This window comes from Chrysemys picta, chromosome 2 (assembly GCF_011386835.1).
Source record: "Chrysemys picta bellii isolate R12L10 chromosome 2, ASM1138683v2, whole genome shotgun sequence".
In the NCBI taxonomy this organism is placed as follows: domain Eukaryota; kingdom Metazoa; phylum Chordata; order Testudines; family Emydidae; genus Chrysemys; species Chrysemys picta.
The window spans coordinates 188,914,876-188,935,613 of NC_088792.1; the positions used below are offsets into that span (position 1 = coordinate 188,914,876).

Below are 20,738 nucleotides of genomic sequence, written 5' to 3' on the forward strand. Positions count from 1 at the left end.
GCCTATAAACACACACACACACACACACACAATAGGCAGGCAGTCATTGCAAATCTCTATCCTAAAACCTCTGTGCCAGGAAGCATTCACCTTACGAGAGTGGACTGCTATGTCCCAAATCCCCAAGCCTATATTCAATGGAAGAGACAAACCCAACTGTATCCCTCTCTTGCTCCTTTAAATGGAAAAATTAAATATTTGCATAATCCAGTCTTTTCCATAGAATTAAAAACAGATGCATTACTTATTTATAGCAAAGACTAATATTGCATTCATGGATTAATTTCTTTTTAATTAGAAACATATTTATACATAGTAACTGTAACAAAGCTTTCTAATATATACAAGGTATAAATAGGTACACTGAAGAGATAGTGAAATAAATAGCTGTAAAGCTTACCCCCAAAGCTGGTAACCTCTGTGTGCAGCTGACAGCAACTTTTAGCTTCCAGTCTGTTTCACCATCTAGCTGATCAGTTCGAATAAAACACGAACCTTAAAATTATAAAAAGAAACCATACATCACAATACAGCCAGCTTTTTTTTTCCCCCAAGGTTCTATAAAATTTCCAGTTTGTTACTTCAAACTGAAATTGTTTCTTTATCCTCTTTCTATACATTTTTATGTTATTATTCCTACATGTTAAGGGCCTGATCCAAAGACCCAATGGTTTTGAAACAAGGCCTAAGTGTTTTGTTTTGGTTAAATGCTTTCTGTAAGGAATACTACAGATGTCACAAACTATTTCATAACAATTTTTTTTAAATCAATATACAATATCAAAATGCATGCAAGTAACAAGAACAGATTCTACTTTAAGTATTTTATACCATCTAAATTTAGATCAGTAAATGAAAATATATATTGGATAAAATGTATCTCAGTTGCAACTCCATTGACTTGTTAGTATTATGGGATGAGCATTTTTGAAGAAATGATTTATATAGCCATTTGTGTAATTGCGATATTAAAGCTATTATAATAATTCAGAGATGTTTAAGATTATTATTCCATTTAAATTTGTGATTGGATCTTAGAAATCCCTTCTAATATACACTTCTTTACTGACCCAGACTGAAACTATCAAGATGCCATATTTGTTAAGTGTGCAGAGAAGCTTGGTTCATTATCAGACTCCAGTACACACGTATAAATTATATTTAAAGGAAATCAACTCCAAAATGGATTTTAAAACATTTGTGGATGTCATGGATCCAAAACTAGATAACCTTTCAGCACACGTGACTAACCTATCATTAAGATGTGGTGGAAGCTCAAACCACGCAGATTTACATGAACATAAAAGTAACCAAAGAGAATTAGTGACATTACAAACAATTTATGTGTTTACAAAGAGCAGGCTGGTATAAAGTGTTAGAAACTCAATGCTGGAGGAAAATGATAACTAGATTGGTGGATATGGCCAATATAGGGAATATTCATATTACTAAACTAATAGATTCCAAAAAAAGTTACAGCTGAAGAGTGTGGATTATATATACATATATATATATATGTACACACACACACACACACAGCAAGTTATTTAAATTTATATAAAAATATAGATATACATTTAAATAGCTTGCTGAATATAAATCCAGAACCTGGCAAGAATTATACTTCTCAAAATGCTAAAAGTTTTAAATTTTCAGACATTAGGAACCATAAAATTATTTATTTATTTATTTAGCACTAGTGAGGGAAAGAGTTTTCCTTTATACACTTTATTATGTTTCTTCCAATTTTCAGTGTCCAAAACAATCCAAGAGATGAATTTGTACATAAATATTTCCTAGACAAAGTGAGTGGATATATGTTATTGGTGGTCCTAACAGATATCAAATATCAATATTTTGTAGAAAGAGTAATATCCTACTGGTAAATTCTATCCATATACAAATACATAATAATTTTAAAGATCAGCATTCAAACCGGAATTTTAACAGAAATGCCTTTAATACCACATGAATATGCAACATTCCTTCTAAAGAGAAAATATACTACATATTTTATTTATTTAATAATTAAAAGTATATAAAATGAAATGCATTCTTCTCTATTAGTCATTCAGCACAGAAGTTAAGTAAAATCATAATAATTGAAGTAGACATGACTATTTTAGAGTCATGCCATTGGAGTAACTATGGATCCATTCTCATATTCAAGTTTTATGAATAACTGATATTTGCAGAGATTTTTAAAATACACTGTTATTTATTACATCATGACGTGTAACCAGTTAGACCTGACAGATTAGAAGCAAGCATTTCTATAGTAGCCAAACCACAATTACACTCACTAGTGTTACATTATAGACTATAGTAATACTTGTATTGTCCTCTCACACACACCAGGCAATGATGTTAATGGAGTTAAGAGACAGTAAAATGCATTTTCCAAGTGATTTATGCTAAACTAAGTTATTTTTACGTATAGATCTCTCTCTCTCTATATATATATATATTTATGCTAAACTTTGTTATTTTTACATATAGAGATCTCTCTCTCTCTCTATATATATATATATATAAAAAATAGATTTTTATAGTTAAGTTATTTTTACATATAGAGATCTCTCTCTCTATGTAAAAATAACAAAGTTTAGCATAAATATATATATAGCGAGAGAGAGCATGTGCATATATACAATTCTGTGAATTAACCTGCATACAATATTAATACATACATTTCATAATGTTCCTAGCTCTAGGCTTGCAATCAATTATATTAAAACTTTGCTAACGAAGTAGTTTCACCACCAGAAAAAAGTTAGCAGCTATTTCTTTTATCCTATGCTCATTGGCAAAGGAGTTTCCCTTGACTAGTTTGAGTCCTTTTACATACAGAATAAAGCAATGAGCTAAATGCAGTGCCTCTAATAGTCAGTGTACCAGAAAGTCTCTCTCTGAGGGAAGACAAAATTTAAAAAGGTTTTGTATTACAGGAACCAGGTTGACAAAGTGCCAGTAAATACATTTTGTTTGGGTGCTCAAATCCAGATGAATTTGGTGTCACAAGGCACGTTGACCCTGATGTAGGTACAGTCTAGCTGAACCCAATGTTTTATTCATGAATGCCTGTAAATTTAGCAGCTCAATGAGTTAACAGTCTGAAAGGACATAGTTGAGAAGAAGGCACCTGAAATTATATGTGAACTGAAGATGGCAATTTCACACAATCCTCTTTCAAAGAAGTTTGCCTGTGTATCTTTGCTCAACAATATTCAGCACGTATTAAGTAAATCAGTCTTTAACACCTCAATGTAAACAGCTTCCAAAATGCTTCATTTACTTTACTATGACATAAAAATCTCTTTCATAGTTCAGAACTTCAAATCACAAAACTATAAAAAATGAATGCCCTGAATGTAGTGAATCTCTGGACAACACACTGATGTATTTACTTTTCATAAAATAAGAAAATATTGCAAAGTACTTTTGAAGTGTCCATTGATATATAAGGAAATATAATTAAGGTGAGATACCTAACAGTACCTAAGAACTCAACAATCCCAATGCACATTTCAATCTATGGCATAGATCAACAGTCTACTTTCTATCATACTTTTTCCTATACAAGACATTTCATGGCTATTTTTACCCTTCCTGTCAATAGCTGCTCTCATCCATCAATTTCATTTAGAATTATACTATAGATCAATGCAGTTCAAGACCAGTGTGGCTCTTGTGAATGGTTGACTGCACATATATTCATTTAATAGAGCTCACACTATGACATGTATTGGCCAGCCGCATTTCCTCTCCACTTCAGCAGTTAATGTCATCAATAACTTATCTCATAGCCCGTTTCCCTTTTATCCAGAAAGGAGACTGCTTTGTGCCAACTCAGCTCTCAGTAGTGATCACTACAGCAAAACTGAAACAATAAAACCTTTTCCCCCCATTCTGAAATAGTTCATCAGTATTGATAAAATAACTAACTGTACTCTGATAGTGATTTTAAACTTTGTTTAACTAAGGTGTAAGTATATGAGATTACTTCTAATTATGTAACTAATGTCTAATGAAAAACAGTGAGACAACTTTTTACATGTTACAGCGTGTACCTGTAAAGACAATAGGTACTACATAAAGCCCAAATTATAATATATACAATTGTCTGAGACAGTAATAGATACAATTTTTCCATATTTACTCTTTTAAATACCTACTGTAGTATATCAAATTGAAAAAGTCATAACTTAGTTCACATTATTAAAAGAAAACAGTACATTAGATCGTAAAGTTTACTATCTTTTGTTCCAAACTTTCCATAAAGGAACATGCTTTAAGCCTGCATTAATCAAACTTCAAAACCCCACTTCCGTAGCACCACTGTGTTCTACCAGAAACAGCACAACTACAAAATAGATTTCCCTGCTCTCTCTCTCTCTCTCTCTCTGTGAGTGTGTGTGAGAGAGAGAGAAAGAGAGAGAGTGTGTGTGTGTGAGAGAGAGAGAGAGAGAGAGACAACTGTGGGACCTGCTAAGGTGTTATTTTTCAAGTAAGCAGGGGGTGAGGAAGGTGAGATTTTTTTTTTAAGTCCTTAAAATATAGTTTAAAAATTACACAAATAATAGAAGTCCAGACAATATTTAAGTACACATCCAATATATGGTATCACCAGTGCAAAAGTGGCCAATTAGAGAGAAGTGAAATCCCATATTGAATGTGGGAAACTTAATACAAAGGGATCAGAAACACCTGCCATAAAGCTAAATCATAAATTTTAACTTAAAGGAGAATGAAGACGACAGTGGAGGGAACGTAGATATTCATTATTTCTAGATACATAAACATGATTCTTTCCCACTAAAGAAGATTTAGTAGTAGTTTTCAAAAGTTGGATACAGGGAATTTGGCCCATAAACATTCACATAAAGTGTCCATGTTTGTAGCGACGATGGTCAATTGTTTAAAATGTTACTGCATTAGAGTCTGGGAATGAGACTATATACAAAAATTGCATTGGTTTAATTAAAATATTTTTTTAAATCGATTTAATTAAACTGGTGCAAACCCATGTTGCCACAATTAAATGAATTTACAACTGGCTCCATTTAGCTTACTCAAGTGAAGTCAGATGTAAATCAATTTAAGTGTGTCCACACAAGGGGTTGGTTTCATCAATATAACTATATCAATTTTACAAATAATTTTAGTTAAAGTAGTCTAGACACTGTGTTTGTACAAGTCTTAAGAGTGCAAAACAAGCTGTATTTTAAAATCGGTATTGGGTTCTTTTACAAAGATTACCCTAACAATAATTTCAATTTGTACTCCTGCCAGTACGGTGGGAAGAGAGACATTTGCTATTACTTTTTGTTATGGAAAGCACTCAGCTAGCACAATGATGGACAACATTATAAGAACCCAATTAGCTACATATTCTTAATATTAAATTTGGCACTGTACGTTCGATCAGGTTTCCTTTGCTCTTGTTGGTTTGTAATTTGAATATGTGCACAACAAAAAGGCATGAATATTGTTAAATAAAGAAAATATTACTTATTTCAGTCCAGATGAAAAGTGTTTGAACATAATTCAGCGGCGGTTGGGCATTGTCTGTGTTATTCAATATATTATATTCTTAACATTCCAAATCCACCTAAAACATATTGTTACAGTGGTATTCTTAATACGACAGGTTACATAAAAATGTTAATGGAAACACTACAAAAGCTCGTATTGCATCTTACTGCAGACTGCAATCTGGTATACTGTGTTGGCTTTAACACAAGAATGCAGTTCATAGTGTCAATTTCAGGTAAGCAACATTAGTGGTTTACCAAGAATTGCACACAATAGCAATAGTTGATGGTTCTATTTTATTGTTTAATGATAACCATACATAGTATTATGAAATTCAAGCATAAAAATTAACACTGACATAGTATCTTGCAAACTGAATGAAGGAATAGAAATTCCAAGTTAAGTCTACCACACTAACTCACTGTTTTCTATAGGTATTAAATCATTTATCATATATTAGATCACTCACCCACGCCGAGATTTTTAGATAACTTTGTGGTACTTACTGTGGGCTACCAAAGACTGAATGTCAAATGCAACTTGGATTTTCCTTTCCTGGGCAATATTAATTTAGACCCTTAATGTTGCTTTAACAAAGTAGAATTTTTAAATTTTTAGCTTGTGTTAAGCATATTAATTTGTATATTATCAATTAAACTAAACAGATGACTGCAGGGCTACAATGAACTTAACTGATCTCAAAGCAAATGATATGTATAAGGACCCATTAAAGCTTATTACAAACTACTGAGGTAAACAGATTTCTAGAATTTAATGTAAATGGCCTTAACTTAATAGTGCTATCCCATTTTAAAGCAAATATTAATGAAGTATGAACATTCTTTCAAAGACTGTAATAACAATATCACAGACTGATTAATACAATAGAAAACTGAAGTTAATTAACTTACAAATGTGCAAAGATATTAAAGATTTTCCATAGGTGTTTAAAATGTTGACAGAAAAATACTGACAACCAAGTAACAATTCACTTAAAATGATTTCACCCACAATATATACCGTATTAATTCTAAAAATATTTAATCATAAAGCTAATCTGTGACAAGATTTTAGTTTATTGCTTTTGATTATTTGTTTTTATTCAAATGTTGTATTTCCTAATAAGAAAATATTTATTAGAAAACATGTGCCTATGAGAAATTTCTGTGCAATTCCAAACTATTATTGCACCAGGCACCTTTCTTCCTGATTACTATATCTTACCTTCAGAAAGAGCAAAACCTGCATTCCTTTCTCCAGCAGAACCCCTATTGATACTTTATACAAAATTTGGCCCTTATTTTCTCTAACTATGGATATCTACAGTCTCGCCAGATATTACAGTAATGTACTTAAATCTCCACTATCACTAGGATAAATTATATTTGTACATACACCCTTCAGCAAACTGATAACAGTTCTTCATACAGGCTTTGAAAACAAACTATTACTTTGTGATGCTACATTTTCTAAATGTATTCTAGCTTATAGGGTTTTTTTAATTGCAAATTTTTGAAGAAAAAATTGTTATACTTGAATTACATTATTTATTCCTATTTTATCTTTTCATTTGCCAATGTTGTTGATGTTTCTGTTAAATGGTAAACAGTAAGATGGACTCGTTTGTTCTTAAAACAATTACATTACAAATTACTTAGTAAGCTGCTTAACAGTGAAAATTTACCTAGAAGGAGAAACAAAAAAGAAATAACCAATACAGACTGATGGCAATCCATATTCTGCCACAGAATAGTTGTTTAAAATATGTAATTACATCGGGTCACCAGATTCATGTTGGGGAGAAGAGGGGAATAAATATAGAAAATAAATTTATCTGAATGAAATCAGTACACATTTCATTTGCAAATACTAAAGAAAAACATTTCTAACTTAATAGACATGAATTAGCACTGACCTCTCTAACACTAATTTAAGACTGGAATTTTACCATTAGTGTGCAATTTTTTCCCTTTACTAGGTACTGTTTATAGAATGAGCTTTGGCAAAGATTCTCTGAAAATGTTTTGGATTGCTGCAGAGAAATCTAATTCTCCTCTTCTTTTCCTGATACTCCAGAAACCCCTACACCTCCCCATGCGAACCTCTAATCCTATTATTCCCTATTTCACCTAAAGGTTCCTTTGGCTATAGAGGTATCAAAATAACTCCCTTTGGAGCCTGTCAGTTCTATAAAAGCATCAACTACACAACACTACATCCATCCAGGTTCTAAAAGTAGAGCCTCCCACATCTTGATGATCCAGGGAACAAGTCTGTTCAATAATCCAGGACTGGGTAATTGAATCTACATCTCTTGAAATGCATGTATCACTTCATGGAAAGTCTCTGCATCCTGCAAATGCTACCTAAGGGGTAAGGGCAGGGGCTTTTGGAGCCGGGGAGAAGGGAGGAAGAGTGGCTGGTTTTGCATTTGTTTTAATGAGACCACTGTAGAGAAAATATAGGCTTAATTTTTCCTAGAGCAAAATCCATTCCCAACCTCATCTCACAAAATATAAAACAATCTAAACAGTATTTTAACCCTTAGAACATTTGCTAATCCCCAGGACTAACTAGTTTCCAGGGTTAAGGGGGGGAGGGGTGGAGAAAAGGAGATGAACACTTGGGTGCAGCCAACCCAATCCACCTTCAATCCTACACTCATAATGTGACCCTCCTTCCCTTAATTCCCATTTCTGATCTCTCCCCTAAACCCGAACCAGCAGGAAGTGGGACCCATCAGGAGCGGAGACAGATGACACAGATGGTGGTAGGGTCCAGGGAAAACCAGGCAAGAAAGAGTGAGTGGGGCCATGTTTACTTGGCTCCAACCGTACATCTGAAAGAGAACCCTAAAGATCTCGCCTATACTGATGTAGATAGAGTTACAAATTAACTGGCTAATGGGGAGAAGGCAAAGGATTGTGCTGAAAGGTGAATTATTGGACTGGAGAGAGGTTATCAGTATAGTTTCTCAAGGATCTGCCTTGGGACCAATCTTATTTGATATTTTTATTAAAGGCCTTGGCATAAAAAATAGGGGTCTGCTAATGAAATCTGCAGATGATACAAAGTTGGGAGGCATTGTCAATACAGAGGACGATAGGATTATTATACAGGAAGATCTGGATGACCTTGAACAGTGGAGTGACAGAAATATGATAAATTTCAATAGTACATAGTACAAGGTCATGCACTAAGAGTTTCTGCTAAAAGCTCATCAGTTGTAAGTGACAGAGTGGGCGAGAGACCTGGGGTTGGTCGATCACAAGATGACTATGAACCACCAGTATGATGCGACAGTGAAAAAGGCAACTCTGATCCTAGGATGTATCAGGCAAGGGATTTCCAAAAGAGAGAGAGAAATATTAGTGTCACTGTACAAGGCACTGGTAAGACCTCATTTGGAATACTGTGTACAATTCTGGTCAACCATGTTCAAGGAGGATTAATTCAAACTGGAACAGGTGTATAGAAGAGCTACTAAGATGACCAGGGGAAGGAAGGACCTATTGTATGAGAGGAGATTGAAAGAGCTTGGCTTGTTTAGTCTAGCAAAACAAAGGCTATGAATACATCAGGGGAATATATAGCAGGAAGCATGAAGAGCTTTTAAGATAAAGGACAAGGTTGGCACCACAACAAATTGGTATAAACTGGCCATGAACAAATTCAGTCTGGAAATTAGAAAGTTTCTAACCATCACAGAGCTGAGGTCTGGAACAACCTCCCAACAGGAGTCGTGAAGGCAAACAACTTAATTTTGTGAGAGAGATGGACAAATTTATGAGTGTGTTTGTATGACAGGGTTGCTTATGCTGGTAGAGGGCAGGGCACTGTAAACATGGGGATTGCTTTTGGTTTATGTTCCTACAAACTCATGCTTCAGGATTTCAGCTAGCCACTGGTGGGTGGTCAAGAAGAGATTTCCCCCCTCAAAGTATTCTGACTTTTTTGTTTGTTTGTTTGTTTGTTTCTGATGTCACCTTCCTCTGAAGCATGAGGAACGGCCACGGCTGGAGATGGGAAATTGGACAGGGTGGGTGAGAGCTCTGAATTGGCACAAAGCATTCTCTCTCTCTCTCAGATGCTTGGCTAACTAGTTCTTACTCATATGCTCAGGGTCTAACTGATCACTGTATGTGGGGTTGGGAAGGAATTTTCCCCATGTCAGATTGGTGGTGAGCTTGGAGTTTTTTTGCCTTCCTTTGCAGTATGTGGTTGCAGGTCATTTGCCAGGATTATCTGTGTGTGTGTGTGTGTGTGTGTGTGTGTGTGTGTGTGTGTGTGTATATATATATATATATATATATATACACACTCTATCTCACTGGTTGTAATATTTTGGTCTAATTTCAGTTGTTGGGTATAGTGTGCAGACATTGGATGGTGTTGGTGGCCTATGATACACAGGAGATTTAATGGTCCCTTGCTGTTAAACTCTATGACTCTAATGGTGTTAGATCACTGTAAAAACCAGTATGACATCAGAATCAGGCCCCGAGTCTCCATTTATTTCTATTCTTCCCCCTTGTTCTAGCAGTTTCTTATATGCCCAGAATGTACACTCTCTAACACCATTTTTAAAATATTGATCAGTTTGTGAAGTGCAATACAAATAGACATAGCATAATCATTCCCATACTTAGATTCAATAATACACCACACACAACACCCCCAAATTCCATCCAGTGGAATTTAAACTCCTCCACTTTGGGTCACCAACAAGTTTGAAACCCAGGACATTTAGATCTTCAACACAAACCAATGCCACCTGAGTTAAAGTAACTAGTAGTAATTGTAGGCTGATCTCCTCTACATGGAGTAGCCACTAGAGAGAATGCAACACATTTTACACATTTGTTAGACAGCAGAGGATACCGGGGGGGGGGGGGGGGGGGGGGGGAGGGCGAGAAGAGGATTAAGCACATTTATTCTGAAAGGCAGCATGGCTAAATGGATGAAGCTTGGGTTTGTCATATTGGAGACCTGGAGTCAGTTCTAGTCCCTATTAAAACCTCTTCATGCAACTTCATTGGCGTACAGGGACTGTACAATGGACAGAACAGGCCCCGGGGGGACTCTTATAGTTAAGTGGCATTGGAGAACCGGCGGTCACCCTTCACTGCTACCCCTCGCAATTCCTGGTGTAGGGGAGTGGCCGTGGTAAAAGGGACTTGTCCAGGGGCAGGAGGAGGACTGGCCACAGCACAAAGTACTCCGGAAATGCTGGGCTGTGAAGAAGCCTCTTGGGTGCTGTAAAAGGTTGCCATAAATTAGAGCAGATTCTGGGATTTTGAAAGATATACTCTAAGAATTATTTTGGGGATGTTTATGGCCAAATTATACAGATGGTCAGACTAGATGATCACAGTCAGGGCCGGCTCTAGGATTTTTGCCGCCCAAAGCAAAAACAATTTTGGCCGCCCCCCCCCCTATTTAATTACCCCACCCCCGGCCCCGCCTCAACTCCGCCCCATCCCCAAATCCCCAGCCCTCCCTCCTCCCCCCAGGCTCTCAAGCCTAGGAGGGAGGGGGAGAAGCGGCACCCGCGCCGCGGACACTCGGAGTCTCCCCCCCCCCCCAGGTTTGAGAGCCTGGAAGGGAGGGGGAGACTCCGAGTGCCCGCGGCGCGGGCGCCGCTTCTCCCCCTCCCTCCCAGGCTCTCAAGTCTGGGAGGGAGGGGGAGCAGCGGCGCGCAAAACGGCCGCTCGGGATCTCCCCCTCCCTCCAAAGGTTTGAGAGCCTGGGAGGGAGGGGGAGACTCCGAGCCGCCGCGGCGTGCAAAACAGCTGATTCGCGCGCCGTTGCAGCAGCAGCGGAGGTGAGCTAGGGCGGCCGGGGCACATTTTTAGGGGCGGCATTTTGGCGCTGGCCATGCCGCCCCTAAAAATGTGCCGCCTCTAGCACCAGCTTGTTTTGCTGGTGCCTAGAGCCGGCCCTAATCACAGTGCTCCCTTCGGGCCTCAGAATCTATGAAGCTATGAATTTAAATTTCTCCAATAGACAAAGCCTTAGCTGTGAACCCACCCAATATCCACAGCAAACTCCAATACTATATATACATACATATAAATATATAGATATATATTCACACACACACACACACATATAAGCAAACAAAAAGTACAGAATATAAGAAGTTTATACACAAAACAGAGAGAGTTTTGAAAAGTAGGAGCAAGTACCCAAACAGTTCTGACAGAGAATAAACTGAAGTAAAATAATGAATGCATACATCATTTGCATTTTTGTAATGGTTAATATATAACTGATGGTTCAGAGCATTACTTGTCATATTTCTCCTGGAGAATAGAGTTATAAGGGTTCTGCTTGGTCAGTGCTTACAGAATATGAACAAGTTGTAAATAAGATTTGCTATCAAACATCATTTAAAAAATACAGATGCACTTTAAAGAAAATGTTCATAGTTTTATTCTTTAACATTATTGTTAAAGAGTACTCAATAAATCTGTGTTGATACTAAGGGACAGTGAAACAAAATGTAACTTAATTGTAGATAGTAGTATATAGAATATATTTTATAAAGACATTAAGAATTAAGACTCAAAAAAATATTGCTTTAGTATACATATGCACAGGGCTGAATTCTGCTCTTAGTTACACCTGTGTACCAGAGTAACAGCAGAATTTGTCTAATAGTCTTTTAAAATCCATTATTTAAACTACCTTCAAAATATCCTTAATAATAATTGATTAAAATTTAGTTCACTATGTAACAGGAGACAATATTGCACCACTATACATGACCTATGTTCCTCTGACAACAGCTGAGTCAGAATAAACAAAAATATTACATCCACTGCTCTGAAGAATTGTATCCAATAAATTTTTTACAAATGAGAACATTAGCTACAACTAAATGCCAGCTAAGCCTCAGCAAAACTGAATTATTAAATCTGTCTGCCTGTATCCTATTACAGCCTACTTATGAATACTTGATTTTATTTTGTATAATTGACAAGAGTTGTCAGGAAAGGATGGTTTTAATGGCAATCAAATTAAGATCAACTGGTATAAGTGTCACACTGAAGAGTGTATGTCAAATGTTGAAGAATTAATTGATGGGTCATTGTGAAACAGGTCACATGAAACTGTCATAAACGGTTATAAATTGACTTGTAATATTACCAGCCTGGCTGCTATGAGTCAGAATCAGAATAATATTGAAAAAGAGACACATTGCTAGATTATATATACACCTGACAAAAGAAAAATAGACACTAACTTTGCATATCTAGTACTAGATCGTTTACCATCAACTTAATTTTTAAATCATTTATATGCTTTAAATGACTATATACATGAAAATTTTAAACAGATGACAAGATGAATAGCAGTACTGAGATGATGAGTTTGAGTACACAGTTTCATTTCCACTGGGAGAGGTAAAGTTTAGTTTTGAATGCTACCTGGAAAAAAGAACTGTAATATATCCCAAACATACAAGTTATAATGTCATCACTTGGGACACAGCTGAAAAACATATTGGCATTTATAAGAGATTGATGAAAATTAGTTCTTACGCATTAATTTCTCTTAATACCGCTGAAAGAACTGTGTGGGCACTCAAGAGATATTTGATCTGAATTAAGAAACTGATGAAGCAATTGATTAATTGGAATTTAAGCCATCAGTCACTGGATCCATCAACAGATTCATTTACATTCTAAACAATCAGCTGATGGTCCAATAGGATACCATGTATTAATACACAGTCAATATGATACCACTGAACTCATCACAATTCCTTATTGACAAGTACACAGATGCTTTTAATCCAAGCTTGATCGCTTTGCATATATTTTAGGATTTCTTATTAACTCACTACGTTTTACGAATTTTTATTTTATTAAAAGCATTATGTTTTATGCATACACTGACCATTCAGAGAGAAAGGAATGTTTACATGTCTAACTAGACTCCCAAAATTTTGACTACTTGCTTTAAATAATTTTGTAATGAACATGAGAATATTCAAAAGAACCCCTTAGATAGTATGTGTAATAGAAGGGCTACAAATATGCAGAGTTATAAAATATTCATATTCCCCCTTTTAATTGTGTATGGTTTGGCACACTTCCTTGAACTATTATCCTTCTGATTATATATATATATATATATATATATATATATATATATATATATATATATATATATATATATATATAATTACTGAGTTTATTCATGAAAAGATGTATAGAAATGGTGATCAGATAAAAACAAATTTCACATGATTAGTTGATTTTAAAAGTGCTATAGGAATTCTTACATATAAGTGGTCAAGAATTCACCTGTAGACTACTTCACAATAGTCATGCCAATTAACCCATTTCCTATAGTTCACATAACATTAACTATAGGAAATTCACTATCTCCAAGTCCTCAAATCACATGTGATGGTGGTGCTAGCATTGTGAGGTGAACAGAGAAGGCACCTAAAGGAGGATATAATGGTCTATAAATGTTCATAAGCCTTTAACAGTTCATCGAAAGTTTTACATTTCTCTTTTACCGGGGGATCTCGTTCCGACTCCCTGGTCTGTAGGTTTGCAAACACTGAAAAGGTAGTGATTTTCCACCTCATTATATCTGTTTTATGCCAATGCAACTCCCCTGAAATCAATGGAGCAACAGTATAAAACTGATGTAACTGAGTGGAGAATATGACCCAACAAGTTTAAGAAGCATAAGGAAGAAGATAGCTATGTTAATGGCATGGCTTTCATCCAAAACATTTAGCATAGTCAAGTATCCAAAGTAATACATACAATTCAAATTTGAGGCCACAAGTAGCAATAATTCAAAGTGCTCAACAGTTCAGAGGTACAGAAAAGTCAAAACTGAAATTAAAGTAATTACCTTTAAAATACCAAGTGATAATGCTGTCAAACGTCAATGGAAGCAGAAAAACCATATACATTCTAAATAAAAGATGCCAACCATGTGCGCTAAACAGTTTATCTTCTAAAATTAAATGACACTACTATTAAATTATTTTTTTTAAATACCACTTTCATAAATAGTGATTTATAAAATGTGTTTATTTTATGCCAACTTTTTCCACTACAGAGAGCTTGAGAATAATGTATTTACTACTAGCTAAATATAATTTTTAAATAAGATCTGAAATATATTATGACCTGGGTTGTGTGGCTGGTTCTTTGGAATTGGAAAAACCTTATATATGGTGGTTTTGGTTTTAATAATCTTACATCACAAAAGTCATTGCCTGGGTGGTGATATGGCCTGGATTAGCTTTAGGGGACTGTTTTGGCTCCTTGTTAACTAGTATAGTGATATAGGAGCTCACTTTTTTTGATAGAATAAACCACCACTTTTGGGTTGTGTTTGCCTTATTTCCTACAGTCTGTCCTGAATTTGGAACACTCATACCCAAACCAAGCAGCATGACAGCACCTAATTTCCATATTATATTCCATATAATTTCCATATTATGTCATTAAGGGCAGCAGTGGAAAGGGAAGCAGGGGAAGGAAGCCACTGTTAGGGGTGGCTTCTCCCTGGCAGTGGAGGGCATGGCCCTCAAACGTAACAAGGGAAATCCAATAGATCTTGAATTATCCCTTACAAAGGGATGGGCCATTTCCTCTACTTGTGGCCTGGCCCCCAATTCCTCCACCTGCAGCAAAGCTCCCACCAGGAGCCCTACTCCCCTGTTCACCTTCCTCGGAGAAAAGTTGGAACAGTTTCCTCAAGTTTTGAAAACTCAGTCCCTAGCCCCCACCCTATCCCACTGGAAAATGACATCTATCATATGTTGTTAAAGCGCAAACCATTTTAATTTATGTCTTCTATGCCCAGTACCCAGACCCATTCCATGGCTCCTCCGATACACTTTGGGAAATACTGATATAGAGCGTGATATTTTGATAATTCCTTACACACTTTAATAAGCAGTGATATAATTAACAATGTTGACATGTAAAGAAAGCATCATTATTGGCATCCAAGTTACACTGCAATGAATGAGGCAGTTCATACCTCGGTTACTGTTTCAGGTTATCTGCAAACCCAGGCAGATATTGCTGAAACTGTTACATTGCATCATGTTTTGAAGTTTTTCTCCACACCAAATGAAAATAGACTGGAAAACAACTGTCTATTCATACCCCTTCATTTGGCCCCTCCGTTGGCAGGCAAGACTCACATTTGGGGAATGTGTTAAGTGAAGGAGAGGTTTTCAAGTTACTTAGTAATATAGCTGGTTGGAAAACAAAATGTCCAGCCTGCAGGAAATTGTTTCAAAATTTGTTTTCAATCTGACGTAGAACAAAAAAGTTAAAATTTCTCAATTTTTTGCAGAACAAATTCTGAAACAAATGCTTTTGTTAAATAAAAGATATATTATAAATTTTTTTTTGTCCAGCTGTGCTGGAAGAAGGACATAAGACACTGAATGTAGTTTAATTAGGCTGCAATTTTATTCTTAAACGTCAGGGAATACAGGGCTTTTCCTGAAGAGGTATGAACCTAAACAGTCTCAAAAATTTCACTGAAATAGGTTTCTGTGAAACGTTGCAATTTTAGCAAAACTGCATTTTCTGATGAAAATCTGTTGTGTAGAAAATATTTCAACCAGCACTATTTAGTACTAAAAGTTCAGTAGGAAATTCTATGGGAACTTCCACAGTTTAACAGGAAAAGGCCTTATTCCTTAGCTCCACTTTCCCTGCCTACCCTAGTCCTCCCTCAAAACACACAGAGCCCCAAGCACAAAAATTTCACACAAGTGCTTTTCTATGTAGGCTTAGTACAACAGTGCCAAGGCTTCTTTTGGCCCTTTAAGTGCTTATGTGCCTAATTTCATTGGTACTTTCCATGCAACCAGTGGCGGATTAGCCACTGGGCCAATGGGGTCCGTGCCCAGGGGCCCCAGCCAATTGGGACACCTCTCCACTACCACCCACTCTGCCCACCCAGCGCTCCTGCCGGGGAGTGGGGTCAGGGCGTGGGGGATTGCCCGTCTCCCCGCACCCGGCGCTCCTCCTGTCTCAGGAGATAGTCCATGGCATATCAGGAATTAACTACCTCATTTTTCATTCCAAGTGCAAAACATATTTCAACCTTGCCTTCACTGGTAAAGGTTCATACAGCATATTTAAAAAGAAGGCGGGAATGACTAAGTTGGCTGCCTGATACCTCAGCTGAGGGGACAGTGGAATAAGTGCATTGGAGGTCAGTGGTTAACATCCGCCTCAAAGCAAACAACAGTACAGCATGTCAGAAGATTTATACCTCAAGAAAAATATACCTAAAAAAAAAAGTTGCTGCTTAAGGAGGCTTCTCTGCCAGTAAAAGCACGGCCCCCAAAAAAGCAAAACTGATAACACTGAATAAAATCAATGGGGCACTACAGCTGATATAAAATGGTTACTCACCTTTGTAGCTGTTGTTCTTTGAGATGTGTTGCTCATATCCATTCCAATTAGGTGTGCGCGCGCTGCATGCACGATCGTCAGAATTTTCTACCCTAGCAACACCCAGTGGGTCGGCTGTGGAGCCCCCTGAAGTGGCGCCTTCATGGTGCTGGATACATACCCCAGCCGACCCAGCGCCCCCTCAGTTCCTTCTTGCCGGCTACTCCGACAGTGGGGAAGGGGGGTGGGTTTGGAATGGATATGAGCAACACATCTCGAAGAACAACAGCTACAAAGGTGAGTAACCATTTTTTCTTCTTCAAGTGCTTGCTCATATTGATTCCAATTAGGTGACTACCAAGCCTTACCTAGGCGGTGGGGTCGGAGTGAGACATCGCTGAGTGCAAAACCGCTGATCTGAATGCAGCATCGTCTCTGGACTGCTGTACAAGCGCATAGTGAGTGGCGAAGGTGTGGACCGATGACCAAACCGCCGCTCTACAAATGTCCTGGATCGGGACATGAGCAAGGAAGGCAGTCGAGGAGGCTTGGGCCCTCGTGGAGTGGGCGGTGAGGTGTGGCGTCGGGGCACCGGCCAGGTCGTAGCAATCACGAATGCAGGACGTGATCCAAGAGGAGAGACATTGTGAGGAAACCGGTAAGCCTTTCATCTGGTCGGCCACTGCAACGAAGAGTTGCGTCGTCTTCCTAAACGGTTTTGTACGTTCAATATAGAAAGCAAGGGCCCTGCATACGTCCAAGGAGTGCATACGCTGGTCTTGGCGCGTGGCATGCGGCTTAGGATGGAAGACCGTGAGGAATATATCCTGGTTCACATGAAAAGCTGATACCACCTTGGGAAGAAAGGCAGGGTGGAGGCGAAGCTGCACCTTGTCTTTATGGAAGACTGTGTATGGAGGCTCAGACGTGAGCGCTCTGATTTCAAAAACACACCTTGCTAAAGTGATGGCTACAAGGAAGGCTGTCTTCCAAGATAGGTAAAGGAGTGAGCAGGTAGCCAATGGCTCGAACGGGGGCCCTGTGAGCTTGGAGAGAACCAGGTTAAGATCCCACCCCGGAACGGGTTGGCGATGCTGTGGGTATAGCCGGTCTAAGCCCTTGAGGAATCTGATGACCATCAGGTTGGAGAAGACCGAGGAAGTGTGTTCTCCTGGGTGGAACGTCGATATAGTGACCAAGTGAACCCTGAGGATATCGCCAAGCCCTGCTGTTTCAGGGATAGGAGATATTCAAGTATAAGAGGAATAGACGCCTGCAAGGGGGGCGTGGCCCGCTGCTCGAACCAACAGGAGAACCGTTTCCACTTGGCTAAGTAAGTGGTCCGTGTAGAGGGCTTTCTACTTCCCAGCAGAATCCGTTGCACTGGATGTGAGCATCGTAGCTCTGTCCGATTCCGCCATGGAGCATCCATGCCGTAAGGTGGAGCGATTGCAGGTCGGGGTGACAGAGTCGGCCGTGGTCCTGAGAGATCAAGTCTGGGCACAAAGGAAGTGTGATCGGAGTTCGAACCGACAGCTCCAGAAGCGTGGTGTACCAGTGCTGTCTTGGCCAAGCTGGAGCGACTAGAATCATACGTGCCTTGTATCTGCGTAGCTTGAGCAGCACCCTGTGGACCAGTGGGAATGGAGAGAACGCGTAGAACAACTGGTCTGTCCACGATAGGAGGAAAGCATCCGACAGGGAGCCCGGAGATCGCCCTTGGAGGGAGCAGAACACGTGGCATTTCCTGTTGGCTCGTGAGGCGAACAGGTCGACCTGGGGAAATCCCCACCTCTGGAAGATGGAATGGATGATATCCGGGCGAATCGACCACTCGTGCGTCTGGAAGGATCTGCTGAGATGGTCTGCTAGAGTGTTCTGGACTCCAGGGAGGAACGATGCCATGAGATGTATTGAGTGGGCAATGCAGAACTCCCTCAGGCGAATGGCCTCTTGGCATAGGAGAGACGACCGGGCTCCTCCTTGCTTGTTGATGTAGAACATGGCCGTGGGGACTTTGCGCAAGCCTTGCACATTGCGTGTGTGAGGACTGACACGCAACGGCCACGTAGGAAACTGAGAAATGCCTGACAGGCTAGGCGCACCACCATCAGCTCTCGAACATTGATGTGCAGAGCTAGTTGGGATGCGGTCCACAGGCCCTGGGTATGGTGCTCCCCAAGGTGAGCGCTCCAACCTAGAGATGAAGAGTCTGTGACCAGGTGCAGGGAGGGTTGTGGGGCGTGAAATGGCACTCCTGCGCAAACCGCCTTGTGCTCCAGCCACCAGGTGAGGGAGGTCAAGACTGAATTCGGAACCGTAACCACCATGTTCAGGTTGTCCCGATAAGGACGGTACACCGACGATACCCAGGCCTGAAGTGGGCGAAGCCGAAGTCTGGCATGCCTGGTTACGTAAGTGCAAGAGGCCATGTGTCCCAACAGGCCGAGGCACGTCCTTATTGTGGTGATTGGGAAGACCTGGATTCCGTGGATGATGTTTGTGATGGTGTGAAACCGGGCGTCTGGCAGAAGAGCTCGGGCGAGTCTGGAATCTAAAACTGCCCCAATAAACTCTATTCTCTGGGTTAGCCCCAGAGTGGACTTTTCTTTGTTGAGTAGAATGCCTAAATCGTAGAATGTTTGTAGTATTATCTGGACGTGAGCTTGAACTTGCTCCCTGGTGTGGCCGCGCACCAACCAGTCGTCTAGATACGGGAACACCTGTATCCTTTGTCGACGAAGGTATGCTGCCACGACTGCCATGCATTTGGTGAACACTCTCAGAGCTGCGGACAAGCCGAAGGGAAGGACGGCAAATTGGTAGTGCACCTTGTTTACTACAAATCGAAGGAAGCGCCTGTGTGGGAGGTAGATTTCTATATGAAAATATGCGTCCTTCATGTCGAGGGCGGCGTACCAGTCTCCAGTATCCAGGGAAGGGATGATGGTCCCCAAGGAGACCCTGCGGAACTTCAACTTTATTATGAATTTGTTGAGTCCACGTAAGTCTAAAATGGGTCGCAGACCCCCTTTTGCTTTGGGGATCAGGAAGTAGCGGGAGTAAAACCCCCTACCCCTTAACCCTGGGGAAACCTCCTCTATGGCCCCCATAGAGAGGAGCCCAAAAACCTCCTGTGTAAGGAGATGCTCGTGAGAAGGGTCCCTGAAGAGGGACGGGGAGGGGGGCTGGGTGGGGGGTGTACGAAGAAAACTGGAGAGAGTATCCCCTCTCCACCGTGCGAAGGACCCAACGGTCCGAGGTTATAAGGGACCAAGCACGGTGGAAACGGGAGAGGCGATCCCGAAAGAAAGGAAATGGATCCTGGATAGTGGCTGGCACACTGTCCTCGAGCGCACCTTCAAAAGTTTTGCCTAGGTCCTGAAGGTGGTCTAGGAGGGCCTTGGTTCTGGCCAGGTTGAGGGCCAGTTGACCTGTGCCTACCACCTCGTCCCCGCCTTCTGGGGAAGTCCAGTCTAGGACGAGGAGGAGGGTAGAACCTTTGTGGCTGGGGCCTAAAGGGCCTGCGCTGGGGTCCTGGGACATGCATCCCCAGGGAGCGCATGAAAGTTCTGGAGTCCTTGAGGCTCTGCAACCGAGAGTCTGTCTTGTCCGAGAAAAACCCGTGGCCCTCGAACGGCAGATCTTGCAGGGTCTGCTGCAGTTCTGGCGGTAACCCCGAAACCTGGAGCCAGGAGACGCGTCTCATAGCTATCCCAGATGCTAGTGTCCTGGTGGCAGAGTCCGCTATGTCCAGGGAGGACTGTAAGGAGGTCCTAGCCACCTTTTTACCTTCCTCCA

The 20,738-nt window shown here is 39.7% G+C and overlaps 1 protein-coding gene across 9 annotated transcripts in view; it reads right to left on the reverse strand.

Annotated features, from left to right (window-relative positions):
* The window catches only part of ATP9B (ATPase phospholipid transporting 9B (putative)), a 286,760-nt gene that overhangs the window by 159,114 nt on the left and 106,908 nt on the right, over positions 1–20,738 (reverse strand). For all 9 annotated transcript variants that reach the window (XM_042860452.2, XM_008164437.4, XM_008164435.4 and 6 more), the window contains one exon: positions 401–495. In XM_042860452.2, the coding sequence (XP_042716386.1) occupies positions 401–495 (95 nt within the window). The remainder of the gene's footprint in view (positions 1–400; positions 496–20,738) is intronic.